We start from the raw sequence: 16,790 nt of genomic DNA on the forward strand, positions 1-16,790 counted from the left end.
TGCTGTCTCTGAGCCATCAATAATTTATTATAATTTTATTTTGTGTTTGCTTAGTGAGACCTAGCTTCTTATTTTGTTTTGTTTTGATATGCCCAAATAGGCTGCTCATGTGCACTAGTTTGATTTTTGACACCTTTTGATCTCTAATGTCCTGTCACCAGGTAGTTAGTTCTGTAAGTAAGTCTGTGCACACAGGAGTCTGTTAAATTTTCCTGTACGGGTTCAGCTTGGGTGTTCAAGCAGTCGGTCACCAAGTGTGTGATGCAGGCTCTCACCCCCAGTCCTAGAGAGGCATGGGTGATTGGTGCAGGCACTGGACTCTGGCTGTGGTAGGGGATCACGCGCTGAGCCAGGCAGGGGGCTGACGGCTGCCCCTGAGAGTCTGAAAGAAAAGCGTGTCCCTATTCTCTAGGGTGAATAGGTAGGTGAGTTTTGCAACCGGGCTAAGAGCACCCCACACTGTTGGTTGCAAAGACTCGAGGGAACCACTTTTTCTTGAACTCCTGTAGCAGGTGACTAGTCTTTTAAGGAACTACCACCAGTCCTCAAGACCCTGCTGTAGATTGATAAAAGTGCCTACTTGAGGGGCAGGGCTGTTTCGAGGATCACAAATCTGCCCGTTCACAGCTGAAGCAGTTGAAGTTAAACTTCAGATATTTGCCCTGTTATACTGTGGTAATGAGGGCTAATGCTGTTGAGATGGGTCCCCACAAGTCTATACACGGGTGTATGGCACTGAGAGTCTGTGGACCCCTGATTTCTATGGCCAGCAAAGGAGCTGTGCCGACCGTGTGTTCCTGGCCTAAGGGAGCCAGCAGCTTATTTGTTCCCTCTCCAAGGCCAGAAGAATGGGTCAGGGCGCCTTTTGGGATCTACTTCTGGCCCAGTGGACACCTGGTGCAGAGCAGGGATGGAGGTTGTAAAAGCAAGAGAGGTTATTCCCAAATCCGGTGCAGAGTGCGGAGGGAGGAGATAAAAGGGAGAGAGTTTTTTCCTAAATCCGTTTGAGAGCACGGAGGTAGGAGGTAAAAGGGAGAGAGGTTTTTTCCAAATCCGGCATAGAGCGCAGAGGTAGGAGGTAAAACGGAGAGAGATTTTTCCAAAATGGGCTTTTTTTTTTTTTTAAATTGCCGCGAAGGGGTGCGCACATGTACTTATCCTAGCCTCTTGGGAGGTGCTCTTCACTGGTTCGGAGTGTCCCAGCAGAATCTCTGCTGCTGGGTCTCTCTCAATGTGGAAACTGCTTCTTGAGCGCGTGCACAGCACAACTGTTTGCCTGCTTCACCGCGGCCCGGTGTGGCTTTGTCTCTGCAGTTTCGCTGCCGTGGCTCTAGCGCTCCTCACCTCTTCCAAACAGTCTTCCTCTCTGGTATGACTCAGATAGATTTCTTAACCTTGTCTTGTTCAGGGCTGCCAGATGTTCACATAGAATCAAATCACTTGTTTTTCCAGGTCTTTGTTGTAAGAGGGATATAGGAAGTGTTTAACTAGTCTGCCATGTTGACCACGCCTCCTCTAGGGTCATATTTTCATGAGACATCTCAGTTAATTTTCTTAATAACTTGTTTAGTGCTATTCTACCTCCTAGTTTGTTGCATAGTACCTGGGGTGTGAAAAGCTAGCAAGTGGCCACCCAAAGCACAGCAATTGTTCTCTATTTGCATGGAGCAACAGAGGAAGAAGAAACATGAGGAATAGGAGGAGAATATGGAATGTGTGGCTAACTGCCTCCATGAACAACTGCCTCCTTTACCATGAGACCAGAAGAACTGGATGGTGCCTGGAACTTTATAATCAAAGATTCTATAGAAGAATCCTGATCAAAAGAGGGAAATGCTGAACAGAATTTCAAATTCTCATAGACTCCAGATTTTCTGGAGCCATGGATGCTGGATGAACCTCTGAAATTACTGCCATGAGATAATCTTTAAACCTTAAACCAAAAATATCCCCTGAAGTCTTCTTAAAACCAAGTAATAGTTTAACTTAACTAATAAAGAATGTCTGCCTTGAGCATTGTTCTCTTTCTAGATCTGTCTACATGGAATCAGATTGACAACAGCAACTCAAAAGATTAGGTAGGAAATTTAGGTGTCAGTGAGTTTATGTTAATCGGGGGAGGAACAACTCAGAAAAGGAGGGTAAGAATGGTTGCACAACTTGAAGAATGTAATCAATGTCACTGAATTGTACATGTAGAAATTTGTTGAATTGGTGTATGATTTGCTGTGTGTATTCTCAACAACAACAAAATAAAATTTAAAAAAATAGTTGAACTACTTTGAGATTTTTGATAGGAATGATTTTTTAAAACTGAATTTGTTATATTTGAATTCTGAACTATTAGCTGAAATTTGAATGTGAGTTTTCTCCAGATCAGATTGGATATGTATTTATGAAATTAATTTATTTCATCTATAAACCCATTGCTGTTGAGTGTATTCTGACTCATAGCGACTCTAAAGGACAGAGTAGAACTGCCCCGTAGGATTTCCAAAGCTGTGATCTTTATGGAAGCAGGCTACCACATCTTTGTCCTGCAGAGTGGCTGGTCATTTCGAACTGCTGACCTTTCTGTTAGTAGCTGAACCCTTGACCTACTGCGCCACCAGGCTTCTGCATTTCATCTGTTAAAAAACAAAAACCAAACCCGTTGCCACAGAGTTGATTCCGACTCATAGTGACCCTATAGGGCAGAGTAGAACTGCCCCATAGAGTTTCCGAGGATTGGCTGGTGGATTCAAACTGAAGACCTTTTGGTTAGCAGCCGAGCTTTTAACCACAGCACCACAATATTTTATTTTCTTTATAGTCTAGCTAATGTTAGAAAAATTTTGTTCCATTCTTTTTTTCCCGTTTAGGAACAATACAGAAAAGTGACTTTCTCATTTAATAGTGAAATTAGTTGATAAATATGAGCATTATGTCATAATTTAGTTGTTTAATCTCGAAGGCTTTTGGTTATGGAAAAGTAAAGCTCTGTTTGAGTTTAGGAAACACATTAGAGAGAATTGAAGGCAATACGTACCGTCTCCGTCCCTACCTTTGTGCCTTATACTGCCTGATTTCACATTTTTAGCACTAAGGAATTGATAAATAAGCCAGGAAGATTTGCATAAGTGTAGTCAAGTGACTTCTTGATCTATTTTGTATAAATTGGAATCATGCTTCTTTATTAAGTATATGGAAGTTTGTGTAATTGCAAAACTTCTTTCTCTCTTGGCAGAAATAAGAGACCTGATGTTAGAAAAATAGCCCATCGATTCCTGGTGGATTGTATGAATCCTATAATATTAAATTATGTTAAAAGAAAGAGATTCCATCAAATATTTCTTGAGGAGATGCCCTGGAGATCTCAGATGAACCTGTATCTGGCAAACGCACACTTCAACCTGCTTTTACAAAAGCTAGGGGAGCGTATGAAGATGAAATTTGGTACTTCACAGGCAATGGTCAGGTATAGTACATTATCAATGTACAATAATTTTTTTAATGCTGTGAACATGGATTATATTTTTATGTGCAAGGCTGTAATGCTTATAATAACCTAAAAGAGGTTTACAGAATGCCTCTATCTTCATACTAGCCATTGATGTATTTCCTAGTTTCTTATTTAAGAATCTAAAGTGCTTATGAAGTTCTAATTTGCATATATCTTGAATGTGTTTATTAATGTAGCTGTCAGTGCCAGGGTAAAGTGTAACTCTAAAAGGAATTTAATATGAATTGTATAATAACTTTAGATATTAGTAGGCATTAGGCAAAACTCTGTTTCATTTGGAAGTGTATTTTACCCTCTATGAACAGAGCCCTGGTGGCACAGCAGTTAAGCGTTTGGCTGCTAACCAAAAGGTCAGCAGTTTGAATCCACCAGTTGCTCCCTGGAAACCTTATGGGGCAGTTCTGCTCTGTTCTATAGGGTCGCTATGAGTTGAAATCAACTCGACGGCAACGTGTTTTTTTTTTTTTATAAACAGACATCGTATTTTCTCATACAATGTCAACTTTCTATCACTAATTCAACAGACATTTTTGAGCTCTTATTGAGTGTCTTTGGCTAAGTGCAAAGAGCTCTTGTGGTGCAGTGGTTAAGTGGTTGGCTGCTAACCGAAAGGTTGGTGGTTTGAACCCACCAGCCGCTCCACAGGAGAGAGATGTGGCAGTCTGCTTCCTTAAAGATTACAGCCTTGGAAACCCTTTGGGGCAGTTCTACTCTGTCCTATAGGGTCCCTATGAGTCAGAATCAACATAATAGCACACAACAAAATGTAACCATTAAGAAGATGATAGAGAATCATTCATTCAAACAACATTTGTTGAATACCTATTAGATGCATAACACTGAACTAGGCACAGTGGGCACTATATTCGTTACCTATGGCTGTTGTAACAAAGTACCACAAACTGGGTGGCTTAAAAGAACAGAAATTCATTGTCTCACATTTCTAGAGGACAGAAGTCCGAATTCAGGTTGTTGGCAGGGCTGAGTCCCTCGGAAGGCTCTAGGAAAGCATCCTTTCTTGCCTCTTCTAGATTTTGGTGGTTGCTCATAATCCTTGGCATTTCTTAGTTTATAATGCATCACCCTAGTCCCTGCCTCTGTTGTCACATGGCCTTCTTTACTGTATGTCTCTGTGTCCCTTCTCTTATAAAGACACCAGTCAATGGATTCAAAACCAAAACCAAACCAGTTGCTGTTGAGTTGATTCTGACTCATAGCAACCCTATATCCCACCTTAATCCAGCCTGATCTCATTTTAACTTGATTAAATCTGCAAAGACTATTTCTAAACAAGGTCACATTCACAGGTATGGGGGTTTGGACTTCAACGTATCTTTTTAGGGGACAAAATTCAAGTCACAACAGGTATACAAAGGTGAACAGGCTATACCGGCTATATATACAGACTGTAGTCTTGTAGGGTAGATAACAAATGTTCACAAATAACTGTAGCTAATGGTAAAAAGGGAAGTACACATAAAGTCTTCTTTGTTCCTGGGAAGGAGGCTTTCCTATGGCTGGGACAAAGGAATGGTTTCATAGGGAGCTGGCATTTGGCCTGGGTCTTAATGGATAAGCAAGATTTAGATATGTATAGAATAGAGAAGTAGACATTCCTGGTAGTTGGAAGAACATGAGTCAGAGTCCAGGTAGGAAACAGAGTGTGAGAACCACAAACAGTCTGACAGGAATCTAGGACTTATGAAAGTGAGTGGAATGAAATAATTAGAAAAGTAGGCCAGTACCAGATCATGTATAGTATTAAATGTCTATTAAACCTGAGCTTTATTTCATATACAGTGAAAGGCTATGGAGGGTTTTGAGCAGGGCCATGATAAGAAGTTTTTCTGGCAGCAACATATCAAATGAATTGGAGGGAGGAAAGACTTGGTACAGGGATATAAATTAAGAGGGTATTTATTCCAGTAATCCAGTAAGAAAAAGTGAAGGTTGAAATCCCCAGTGAACTTGGTCCCAGTTTTGTTTCTCCAGTATTTTGGTTAAAATCACCACCAGACTGAACCTTCACAAAAGTGTCTCCAGTTAGATCCTTTTGCTATGGGCTATACCAGACCTGCATTTAAGATGCAGTTAGCTTGCCTAACCAACAGAGAAGGCTTTTGGCAAAGTGACTCACTCGTGGGGCCATGCCAGGGAAAGTGGCTCAGACCAGTGGGCCTTCCTTACTGTCCTCTGAAAAAGAGATGTTTTCTCCGAGCTTCTTTACATACCTGACCATTCATGCATGATTACTTGGCAGCACAGTAAGACAATGGTCGAATTTGTGTCAGGGTAATCTGGTACTAAATTCAATTTTATTAAAACTGTTATGTGTACTCAGTATTTATGTATGCGTATTTTTATGGAAGTTTATATACTGCTTAGGCCTGATTTAAAAAAAAAGAAATAACATTATTGTGGACACATTGCTCTATATATAGTAGGCATCTTCACTGAGTTGTGTTTAAATCAGGTAGCTATTAGTTAACATAAATTATTCTTTCAGAGCTCATAGAGTGAGTATGGATCTTTCATTCCTATTTTCAAAGGCCCTTGCAGGGAAATAGATGTTGTTAAAATTCCTCAGAGCAAAGTGACGTTTTATAATTTTAAAAGTTAATGGGAAAATGTTTGGTTTTGGACAAGTGTCAGAATGCTTTGTGATCCAAGATTTGTGAGCACTAACTCACAAATGTTTTAAAACTAAAAGTAGATTGTATTTGACAGGTTTAATTCAATTTTACTTACGTTGCTATTTTAATGTGATTTTTTTCCCCCTTGCAGTTTCCGATCATTTGATCCTAATATGTTCTCATTATATAATTCAGGAACAGTATTACCAACAGCAAAATTTACGGTAGAAAGTTACAGAGCAATGCTTGATTTCCTTCTTACAGCTAAAAAAAGAAGGGCCAACTTACCATCAGGTAAAATAAATATGTTAATATACTATCAAATTGCCTCTAGGTTTTTATTTACAAACAAAATGCAACACACACACACACAAACACATAGAGGTACACACACCATTTTCCAAAGATCCAGAAATTCAGATGAGTTGTGATACTTGATAGGAGATTCTTGTTCTCTCTTTTTTGTTTTTTTTTAAAAAACGTTCTATGTTTTTGTGACCTCATCATATATATTTGGAAATATCTATGTTGTCTTCTGACCTAAGCCAGTTTGGCTGTTCAGCAAATATAATGTTCTTTTGTTAAATATTGGTAGCCTCCGGTGGTTCAAGAGGGGTGAGGCATTGCTACCATGTGTTATGTTTTAGTGGAAACAAGTCTCAGAACAGATTCTGTCAAGCATATTAATGCCAACAGGCACAAAAGCAGTCTTCCAGCCTATTCTGTATTCAGGGTAGTCTCACTCTTGTCCTAGGATCTCCAACTACCTTCCAGGAAAGCTTGCTCCATGATGAATGCAACAATGTGCTGATGGCAGGGCCAAGTAGACCTCTCTCTTTCCTCTCTGTTACCTGGTTGATGACAGGCACCTCTGTGAAGTAGAGGGATATGGGTGAATAGAGCTCTAGATCTGAAGTGCTACAGTGATGTCTTTGATCTGCTGGACTTGACTGATTGTTATACCCCGTTCTTGCAAAGATGATGGAGCCTGGACACTATTCCTAACCGTACTCATTTCCTAGGGCTGCCTTAACAAAATGCTACAGACTAGGTGGCTTATAAGAACAGAAATTTTTTGTCTTGCAGTCCTGTAGGCTAGCAGTCCAAATGAATGAGTCACCTTTCTTGTCTCAGCTTCTGGTAGCCAAAGGCATTCCTTAGCTTGTAGATGTACCTTCACAAGGCTGTCTTCCTCATGTGTCTCTCTGTGTATCTTCTCTTCTTTTGTAAGGACACCACTCAGATTGAATTAGTACCCCCCTCCTTCAGTATGACCTCATGTTAATTTAACTGATAACATCTTCAGTAACAGACCCTATATCCAAACAAGTTCACGTTCACAGGTACCAGGGAATAGGACTTCAACATATTCTTTTGGGGGGCACAGTTTAATCCATAATGCTAACTGAACACCTATCTTGAATACCACTCATTTCACAAATAAAAATCATTTCTAATATCTTCATGCTATTACAAAATCTCTTATATAGATTGTTAATAATGGTAATTTTAGTGCTATGTAACTTATTGCTGATTGTGGTACTTCATATGTTAGTTAACTGCCCCTGGAGTGTTGACTCACATTTGGGGTACTTTACGTACTTTCTAACTTTTTGTAGGGTATATATTAGGTGTAACTGTATCTACATGTCATAATGTATATATTCAAGTATTTGAAAGTAAATTCCATAGATATTGAAAGAGTCTGATTTTTGCTTATAAGTTTTTCAAAAACTGACTCCCTACCTAAGACCTACCATGAAATTGGCAATAGAATATTCTAGTATTGAGATTTATTACCTAATGCAGAGTTCTAAGAGAAGATTTATGCCAGGAGAAATGCTCTGTGCTTTTATGCCACACCAGTAGGGGAATGAGTGGCCAGGCCATTCCATGACACAAGTCCAGGGGTGCCACTCACTTTCTATTTTATGTGTCCTGGGAGTGACCTGTAATGTGGGAAATTTAGGAACAGTGGGATCCTTCAGTGTTTGCTCAAAAAACATCTACATTCCTGCCTCTGCATTGTTCCTTTTGCCATCTCCCTTGCCTGGGATGTTCTTCTCTATGTTCTTCCCACAAGCTGAGTCGTTCCCGTCCTTTAAGACCTAATGTAAGTACCTCTTTTTCTAGAAGCTTTTCTTGGTTCACTGAGTCCGTGATAATCCTGTCCTTTCTCCAAACTTAGTTAGCATGAAGTTTCTGAATTGCTCGTTTGACATGTATCACCTGTATTGTGTTTTCTGGAACTTAATTCTCTATTTTCAATAATATTATGCTTTATTTTTATATTGTAGATGCTGATGAATTTTCTGTGTTTATTAATTTCAAAATAAATGACAAAGATAATCCCAAGACACAAACAGGTTCTGACTCAGACTGTCAATCAATTATTAGTTCTAAAGAAAAGGACCGAGCAGCAAATTTGTGTCTATTGGACCATTTTATGAAAATCTTTTTATACTGCAGGAGAGCAATGGTAATGTGGTCATTTTGATCTGCTAATATTGTAGACCTAAATCTCATTCCATAAGCTCAGGTGTGTAAGATATATTGTATTTATTTATTTTCTATACATAATTTTGATTTCAACTTTGAGACTGTATCTCGCCAGATTTAGCCTTAGTCAATTTTGAGATTTGCCTGTCATGGTACTGAGGTCTCATGCAGTGTCAAGGCCTCAAGGAGAGGGAGTGAGCTTCCTTACCATGCAGTCATGCATCCATCCAGAGCCGAGTGGCTGGGTGGCCATTGTCCCTGTCCACACACTCCCTGCTTGCAGATACCTCTCTGCTGCTCTCTTGCCACAAGTGAGACATGGGATTCTCTGGTGAAGCCAGGGATTCCTCTCCGGGGTCTTGCTCCCTCCAGGAGTATTGTTCTGGGAACCACAGACCCCCCTCTTTCCTCTAGCACAGAGGAAGGTCATTCTAGCTTAGAGGAAAATCCTGCTCCGTTCCCCCTCCCAGACCTCCTACTTCTGCAGGCCATCTGTGTGTTCCCTCTTTTCCTTTGTTATCTTATCTGATAGATTGTGAAACTCAGAATTGGAATGTTTTGCTACTAAGAAATCAGTTTCCTTTTTCTTAGAGCAAGAAAGATATAAACTTCAAACCTCTCAAGAGGTGAGGGGAAATATTGCATCTATCCTTGCCAGCCAGGAAAGGAACAGTTAAGTTTCCATATTCTACATGGAGTAGAGAGAGTGATTTTAAAAAATGTAAAGTAGACCCACATCATGCCCCTTGAATGTCACATCTTACCCTCCTTTCCTCTGGCTTCAGGGCCCTGGAGGAGCTAGGCTTTGCTCACCACTCTGAACTCAGCCACTCTCATTCAGACTTGTTCATGCTCAGCCCACTCCTGCCTCTCTGATCTTCAGAGTGCTAAGCTTGTTCCCTCTTCATCCCTCAGTTTCACCCTCCATCCTTTGTACTTGCTCTTCCCTCAATCTCAATTGTTCTCCTTCTCCCAACATCTCCACCCTTGCCACCCCCAGGCCCTAACTTCACTTGACTTTTACAGCTCATCATTCAGGTCTCTGCTCAAATGTCCCCTTGTCAAAGAGGACTTCTTTTCTGACTACTCTGCCTGAAAGAACGTGTCCTCTTACCCCCTACAGGTTCTGGCCTGTTTTCTGTCTTAGCTTTCCTTACAACACTTACTATCTCCTGAAGTTATATTATTGTCTACCCTGCTAGTGTCTGTCTCCCCTACTGAGATTTAAGCTGCACAGGAGCAGACCTAGGTTTCTGAGCTCACTGCTGTATCCTCAGCAAATAGAACACTGGAAATTTTGGAGTCAGACCACTGGTGTGCAAATCCTAGCTCACCACTTAGTAGACTCATGGCCTTGGGCAAGCTCCATGCCTCAATGTCCTCATCTGTAAATTGAGTATAACACTAATGCATACTGACTTTATAGAAGTATTGTTTAATTAAATGAGATAATGCACTGTATCTAGCACATAGTAAATGGCACATAGCAAATGATTTTAGCTGTCTTTATTATTGACATAGTATTTGCAGAAAGATGAAATTGTTCAGAGATCTGTAACTTTTGGAACTTTGGAATCTTTCGCACATTGCGTTTGTTTTAGGTTCTGGCTCATCGTGGCGGCTATTGGACTCTGCTTCAGAATTGCTGTCGGGCCTTTTGGAACTATACTCAGGAGCTACAGATACTTCTTAAACAAGCAGTCGATCTTTATAAAACATTTCCTATTAATCAAGATGGTTTCCTCTGTATTTCTGTTTTACCATTCTATATGGGAGCAGAATTACTTACTGACATGTTAATAGAGCTACAAAATATCAATTCTATTAAGGTAAGAACTTTTTGATAATTACTTTAATTCTATTCAATTAAAAATATTTTTATACCATGCAGCTTTGGATAAGTAGAAATTAATTTTTTCCTTGAGTTCCTATTTAGGTTGTCTATATTTTGTTTCTCATTATTATTTGGTTCACAATACATAACTTGCAGTGATGTTAATTAAAAATATCTCAGCCTGAAAATTTGATTGCTTAAAGGCAAAGGAAAGTAACATTTAATGGGCTACAGCTTCTCTATAAACTTATCTTAATACATCTGATCCTCACAACAATCTTTTTAACAGAGAAAGAAACAGACCCTAAGAGAAATCACAAAACCTACTGGTTGATGTTTATTCTCCTGTTTTATCTGTCTCTGTTATATTACTCCAGGTCTTATAGAATTTGCAGCCATTTTAAGTCTACCACACTGTGGTTTGAAGCATGGAAATAAAATTTAAAAAATGCAAACAAAGTAATCTAAACATGGAAAAGTAGTAAACACATAAGCACATTGAGCCATAGATAGAACATTTGTTTTAATATTGTATTGTGGGGTTTATAACATTTTAGAACTAAAATATATGCCAGCAATAGCACAAAAGACAGGGAGGTGAGATGGTATTAAACTGGTGTGAGAAAGGCCTGGTGATCTACTTCTAAAAATCAGCCAATGAAAACTCTATGGATTACAAAGGTCCAGTCTGCAACCAATCATAAAATTGGTGAAGGACCAGGCAGTGTTTCATTCTTTTGTGCATGGGGTCATCATGAGTTGGAGGCCAACTTGATGGCAGCTAACAACAGGAAGATTTTTACACTTTATATAAAGCGATACGATATAAACTCTAACTGGAATGTGGTAAGTTAAGCATACATTTTTATAAGACCTAGGATATTTACTGGAAAAAAAAGAAATATAGATAAAAATCCAATGAAATAAAAGAGAATAGTAAGTAATAGTTTATCAGGAGGGACCAGTCGCTGCAGAAGGACATCATGCTCGGTAGAGTAGAGGGTGAGCGATAAAGAGGAAGATCCTCAACGAGATGGATTGACACAGTTCCTGCAACAATGGGCTCAAGCATAAAAACAATTGTGAAAATGGCGCAGGAATGGACAGTTTCATTCTTTTGTACGTAGGTTCACTATGAGTCAGAAACAACTCGATGGCACCTAACAACAACAACACAACAAATAATAGTTAACTAAAAAGAAGGCAGGAAAGAAGGACTAGAGGAACAAAAAACACACAGGACAAATAGAAAACAAATAACAAATTGTAAACCTAACCCAATCATATCAATAATTGTATTAAATACAAATGAATTGCTCATTGTGGCGGCCATTGGACAGTGATTCAGAACTGCTGTCTGGCCTTTTGGGACTATACTCAGGAGCTACAGATAGATAAAAAGTACTTTAATTAAAATACATATATGGTCTGACTAGGTTAAAAAAGGAAGACATCCCTATATGCTGTCTGTAAGAGAAACACTTTGAATATAAAGAAACAGATTGAAAATAAAAAGATGGAAAGACATATACTATGAAAACAGTAAACATAAAAATACTGGTGATGCTATACTAATATTAGATAAAATAATCATCAAATCAAGGAGTATTAGTGGAGATAAAGGGGGACATTTCATAATGAGAAAAGGCTCAATTAGTCAGGTAAGCATATTGTTATGGATTGAATTGTGTCCCCCACAAAGATATGCTGAAGTTCCAACCTCTGTACCTGTGGATGTGGTCCTGTTTAGAAATAGAGTTTCTGAAGGTGTTATCAGTTAGGGTAACATGAGGTCATACTGGAGTAGAAAAAACCCAAACCCAAACCCATTGCCATCAAATCAATTCCTATAGGACAGAGTAGAACTGCCCCATAAGGTTTCCAAGGTTGTAAATCTTTACAGAAGTAGACTGCCGCATCTTTCTCCTGTGGAGCTGCTGGTAGGTTGGAACCACCAACCTTCTGGTTAGCATCTGAGTGTTTAACTGCTGTGCCACCATGGCTCTTTGACAGAGTAGAACTACCCCATAGGGTTTGTAAGGCTGTAAATCTTTATGGAAGCAGACTGCAACATCTTTCTCCCACGGAGCAGCTGGTGAGCTCAAACCACCTACCTTTTGATTAGCAGCCAAGTGCTTGACCACTGCACCACCAGGGCTCCTTCTATGGGAGTAGAGTGAGTCCTAATCCTATATGACTGATTTCCTTATAAAAGAGGAGAAGATACACAGAGAGACAGAGGAAGGACACCACGCGATGCTGCAGCTGCAAGCCAAGGAACGAATGCCTGGAGCTACCAGAAGCTAGGAGAGAGGCATAGAACAGTTTCTGTCTCAGAAACCTCAGAAGGAATCAACACAGCTGATACCCTGGTTTGGACTTGTAGTCTTCCGAACTGTTAAACAATAAATTTCTGTTCTTATAAGCCACTCAGTTTGTGATATTTTGGGATAACAGCCCAAGGAAGCTAATACACATACCAATCATAAATGTGTATGCATCTAATAATGGAGAGTCTGAATACATGAAACAAAACTCACAGAACTATAGGGAAAAATAGATTAAAATTGTGGATGGGGATTTCCTCAATAATTGATGGAAAAGCTAGGCAAAAAATCATAAAGGATATGGAAGATTTGAACACTATCAATCAGCTTGACCTAATTGATATTTATAAAGCAGTACACCTAACAACTGCAGAATACACATATTTTCAAGTCCACATGGTATATTCACCTAGATGGATCATATGCTGAGTCAAAAAATAAGTCTTAATAAAATTTAAAATACAGAAACATTAAAGAGTATGTTCTCTGACCACTAAAGAATTTAATTATGAATAGGTTATCATAATACTAGAAGAAAAATCCCCAAATATTTGAAATTAAACAGCTTGCTTCTAAATAATCCATGTGACAAAGAGGAAAACATAGGGGAAATTAAAAAATATTTCAAACTGGTGATAACATATAAAAATTTATGGCATACAAAGAAAACAGTACATAGAGGAAAATTTATTGTTTTAAATGCTAATAGAAAAGAAGAAAGATATAAAATCAGTTATTTAAGTATTCACCTGCAAGAGCTAGACAAAGAAGAGCAAATTAAAATGAAAGTAAGTAATAGAAAGGAAATTATAAGAGAAAATGAAAGAAATGATAACAGCAGGAATCAATTAGCTATAAAACAAAAATCGAGAAAATAAAGTCAAAGATTAGTCTTTAGAAAAGATTATTAAAGTTGTTATACTCCTAGAACACTGATGAAGAACAAAAGCAAGAAAAGCACAAATTACCAATATTAGTAATAAAAGAGGGATATCACTGCAGCACCTACTGATATTAAAAGGAAAATAAGGAAATATTATGATTAAATTTACTAATGAATTTGACATCTTAGATAAAATGGAAAAAATTACGGGAAAGCACAATTTAACAAACCTGGCACAAAAAGGGAGCCCTGATGGCACAGTGGTTAAGAGCTCAGCTGCTAGCCAAAAGGTCAACAGTTCGAATCCACCAGCCATTCCTTGGAAACCCTATGGGGCTGTTCTGCTCTGTCCTATAGGGTCGCTGTGAGTTGGAATCAACTGGACAACAATGGGTTTGGTTTTGGTTTTTGCACAACGAGAAACAGAAAATACCAATATCCTTAAATATATTAAAGAAATGGAATTAATCAAAAACCTTTACATGAAAAAACCTCCGTATTTAAATTATTGGAGAATTCTAGCAAACATATAAGGAAAAAATAATAAATCTTACACAATTTTGTTTTAGAAATGAGATCAGCTTAACCTTGACTGATATCAACAAGAAAAGTATGAACCAATATCCCCCAATAACATAGACACAAAAATGAAATATTAACAAATATATCCCAGCAATATATAAATTATACAAATGAAAAACCCATTGCCGCTGAATGGATTCCGACTCATAGTGACCCTATAGGACAGAGTAGAACCGCCCCATAGGGTTTCCAAGGAGTAGCTGGTGGATTCGAACTGCCGACCTTTTGGTTTACAGCCAAACACTTAACCACTGTGCCACGAGGGCCCCAGTACACAATATATTAAAATACACAAATAATCAAGTTGCATTTATCCTGGAAATGTAAGTTATTTTTTAAAATTTGAAAAATCAATGTAATTCACTGTATCAACAGGATAAAGGAGAAAAATCATGATCATCAAACTAGATGCAGCAAAAGCATTTATAAAGTGTAATGTTCATTGATGTTAAAAACTCTCAGCAAATTAGCAATAGAAGAGAACATTCTCAACCTCATAAAGCTGACATTACACTTATTTTGTGCTTCCCCCTAACACTGGGAACAAAGAAGGATGTCTGCTTATACCACTCTTATTCAACATCATGCCAGAGGTCCTGGCCAGTGCAACAAGGAAAGAAAATGAAACAAAAGGCATAGAGACTGGAAAGGAAGAAGTAAAACTGCTTTTATTTGTGGACAGCATAATTTTTTACACAGAAAATTCTAAGGAGGAGACTTCTGGGCAACATGGTGCTATAGACAGAAGCACCATGCCATCCCTCCACAGCAAAGATCCAAAAAACTAAGTCAAACAGAGAAACATGTCTGTCTTGAAACACATGCATCAAATAAAGAGATAAAGAACTCAACCAAGCACCGAATGGAATAAGAATCTGACCGAGAACAGAGAGCGAGGAGAGTTACATGCAGAGGTCCCCTATCAGCTACCACAGTATGTATCCGCCATCTTGGACTCCTATTGGAGATCAGTGAACAGGGGATTTGAGAAAGCAGATTCACAGAGATTCCAGCAGGAGAAAGAACAACCGGTAACGAGCAATATACGCTTTCCCCCTCCCCACCCTTCACCCCCACTCGGCCTCCTCTGCTTACTGTGACCACAGGCTATTGGCCAGGAAGCACCGGCTTCACCCTGGTGTTGCTTGGATTCCACTCGCCCACACTGGCCAACTCTCTGAGTGCCATTTGTTGGCTACTGGTGTTGCTTTTTTCTGCTTCTTCAAATTACTTCCTTACCTCTCACCACCTCCCCCTCATTTCTCTCAAATACATGGCTCCATGTGCCATCTTTTCTTCTTCCTGAAAGGCTGCGAAGCACCACTCGAATGTGAAACTACTTCCCAGCCCGTGCTGCCATGCTGGCGGGACCCCTGGGGCTTTGTTTGTTCTGATTTGTTTGTTTGTTTTCTTTTTCTTTTCTCGGCTTGGGAGCCCCTTCTAGCCAGGCAGTACTGCGAGGCTTGGGAACTACGCCCTTACTCTGTGCAGACACATTGTGACATCCCTGGGGGCATTTCTGTTTTCTTGTTTTCTGTTTTTGTACTTTTTGTTTCTTTGTTTTCTTCTCTTCTTCCCTTTTTGTCTTCATTTCCAGTTTCTCATCTCTCTATGCTTCCCTTCCCTTCCTGTCTCCTGAATACCTGGCATTGTGTGGCACCTCTACCCCTTCTAGCCAGGCTGTACTTCACAGACTGGTAGCAACTCTCCCAGTCCTAGCAGCTGCACTGGTGGGATCCCAGAGGGCTTTTCTTTCTTTTTATTTATTCATTTTTTTTACCCTTTTTCTTTTTTTTGTTTTCCTCCATTTCTCAGTCTCTTATCTTTCCACTCCAATAGGAAGCTCCCTTGGCACTCTTTTTTTTGTTTGTCTGTATGTTTTTAGCTCCTGTTCCTCTCTTCTCTGTCTCCTCTTTCCCCTACCCATCTTAACTCCACACATCACAATATCCCCCCTACTTCCTGCCTACCTGCACCGTGCGCTGAACATCACACTCCCAAGCAGCACAGGCACGGCCTACCAGAACCTGCCCGGCATTGATTCACGGTCCGCCCTGTCAGCCCAAGTACGTGCCACAAACAACCCATCCCACCAACTCCCATTCAGCTGGACCTGCCCTGCTGTACCATACCTGAGTGACTGACCCTGCCCATTGGAGAAAGAAGTGAAAACTATTGTGCCCACAAATGAGCAAACAACAAAGAACGCACAGCCCGCCTGCTCAGACATAACCAAATAAAAGAAAAAAGCAGTATGAAACAAACAAATCTACAATCAATAAATGAGAAAAATAACTACTGAATTCTTCAAAGACAGCAGACAATATCAAAACATACAAAAACAGGACAGGAGGTTTCCAGTAGGCGTCCAAAATAAAACACCAGATGACCTTCCAGTAGAAGAAAAGGCACTAGAACTAACTGATAGGGAATTCAAATCTCTAATATTCAGAATTATCCAAGAGTTGAAGCAAAAAGCAGACAAAAATGAGGAAAAAATAGACAAGTTCGTGGAAAAGACAGACAAATT

The 16,790-nt window shown here is 39.4% G+C and overlaps 1 protein-coding gene across 1 annotated transcript in view; it reads left to right on the forward strand.

The window, feature by feature from the left end:
* CFAP54 (cilia and flagella associated protein 54) overlaps positions 1–16,790 on the forward strand; it is a 379,568-nt gene that overhangs the window by 198,574 nt on the left and 164,204 nt on the right. Inside the window, exons 33-36 of the mRNA XM_023735735.1 lie at positions 3,227–3,457; positions 6,287–6,429; positions 8,433–8,614; positions 10,236–10,463. Coding sequence (XP_023591503.1) covers positions 3,227–3,457; positions 6,287–6,429; positions 8,433–8,614; positions 10,236–10,463 — 784 coding nt within the window. The remainder of the gene's footprint in view (positions 1–3,226; positions 3,458–6,286; positions 6,430–8,432; positions 8,615–10,235; positions 10,464–16,790) is intronic.

Source organism: Trichechus manatus, unplaced genomic scaffold (genome assembly GCF_000243295.1).
Source record: "Trichechus manatus latirostris isolate Lorelei unplaced genomic scaffold, TriManLat1.0 scaffold00081, whole genome shotgun sequence".
NCBI lineage: Eukaryota > Metazoa > Chordata > Mammalia > Sirenia > Trichechidae > Trichechus > Trichechus manatus.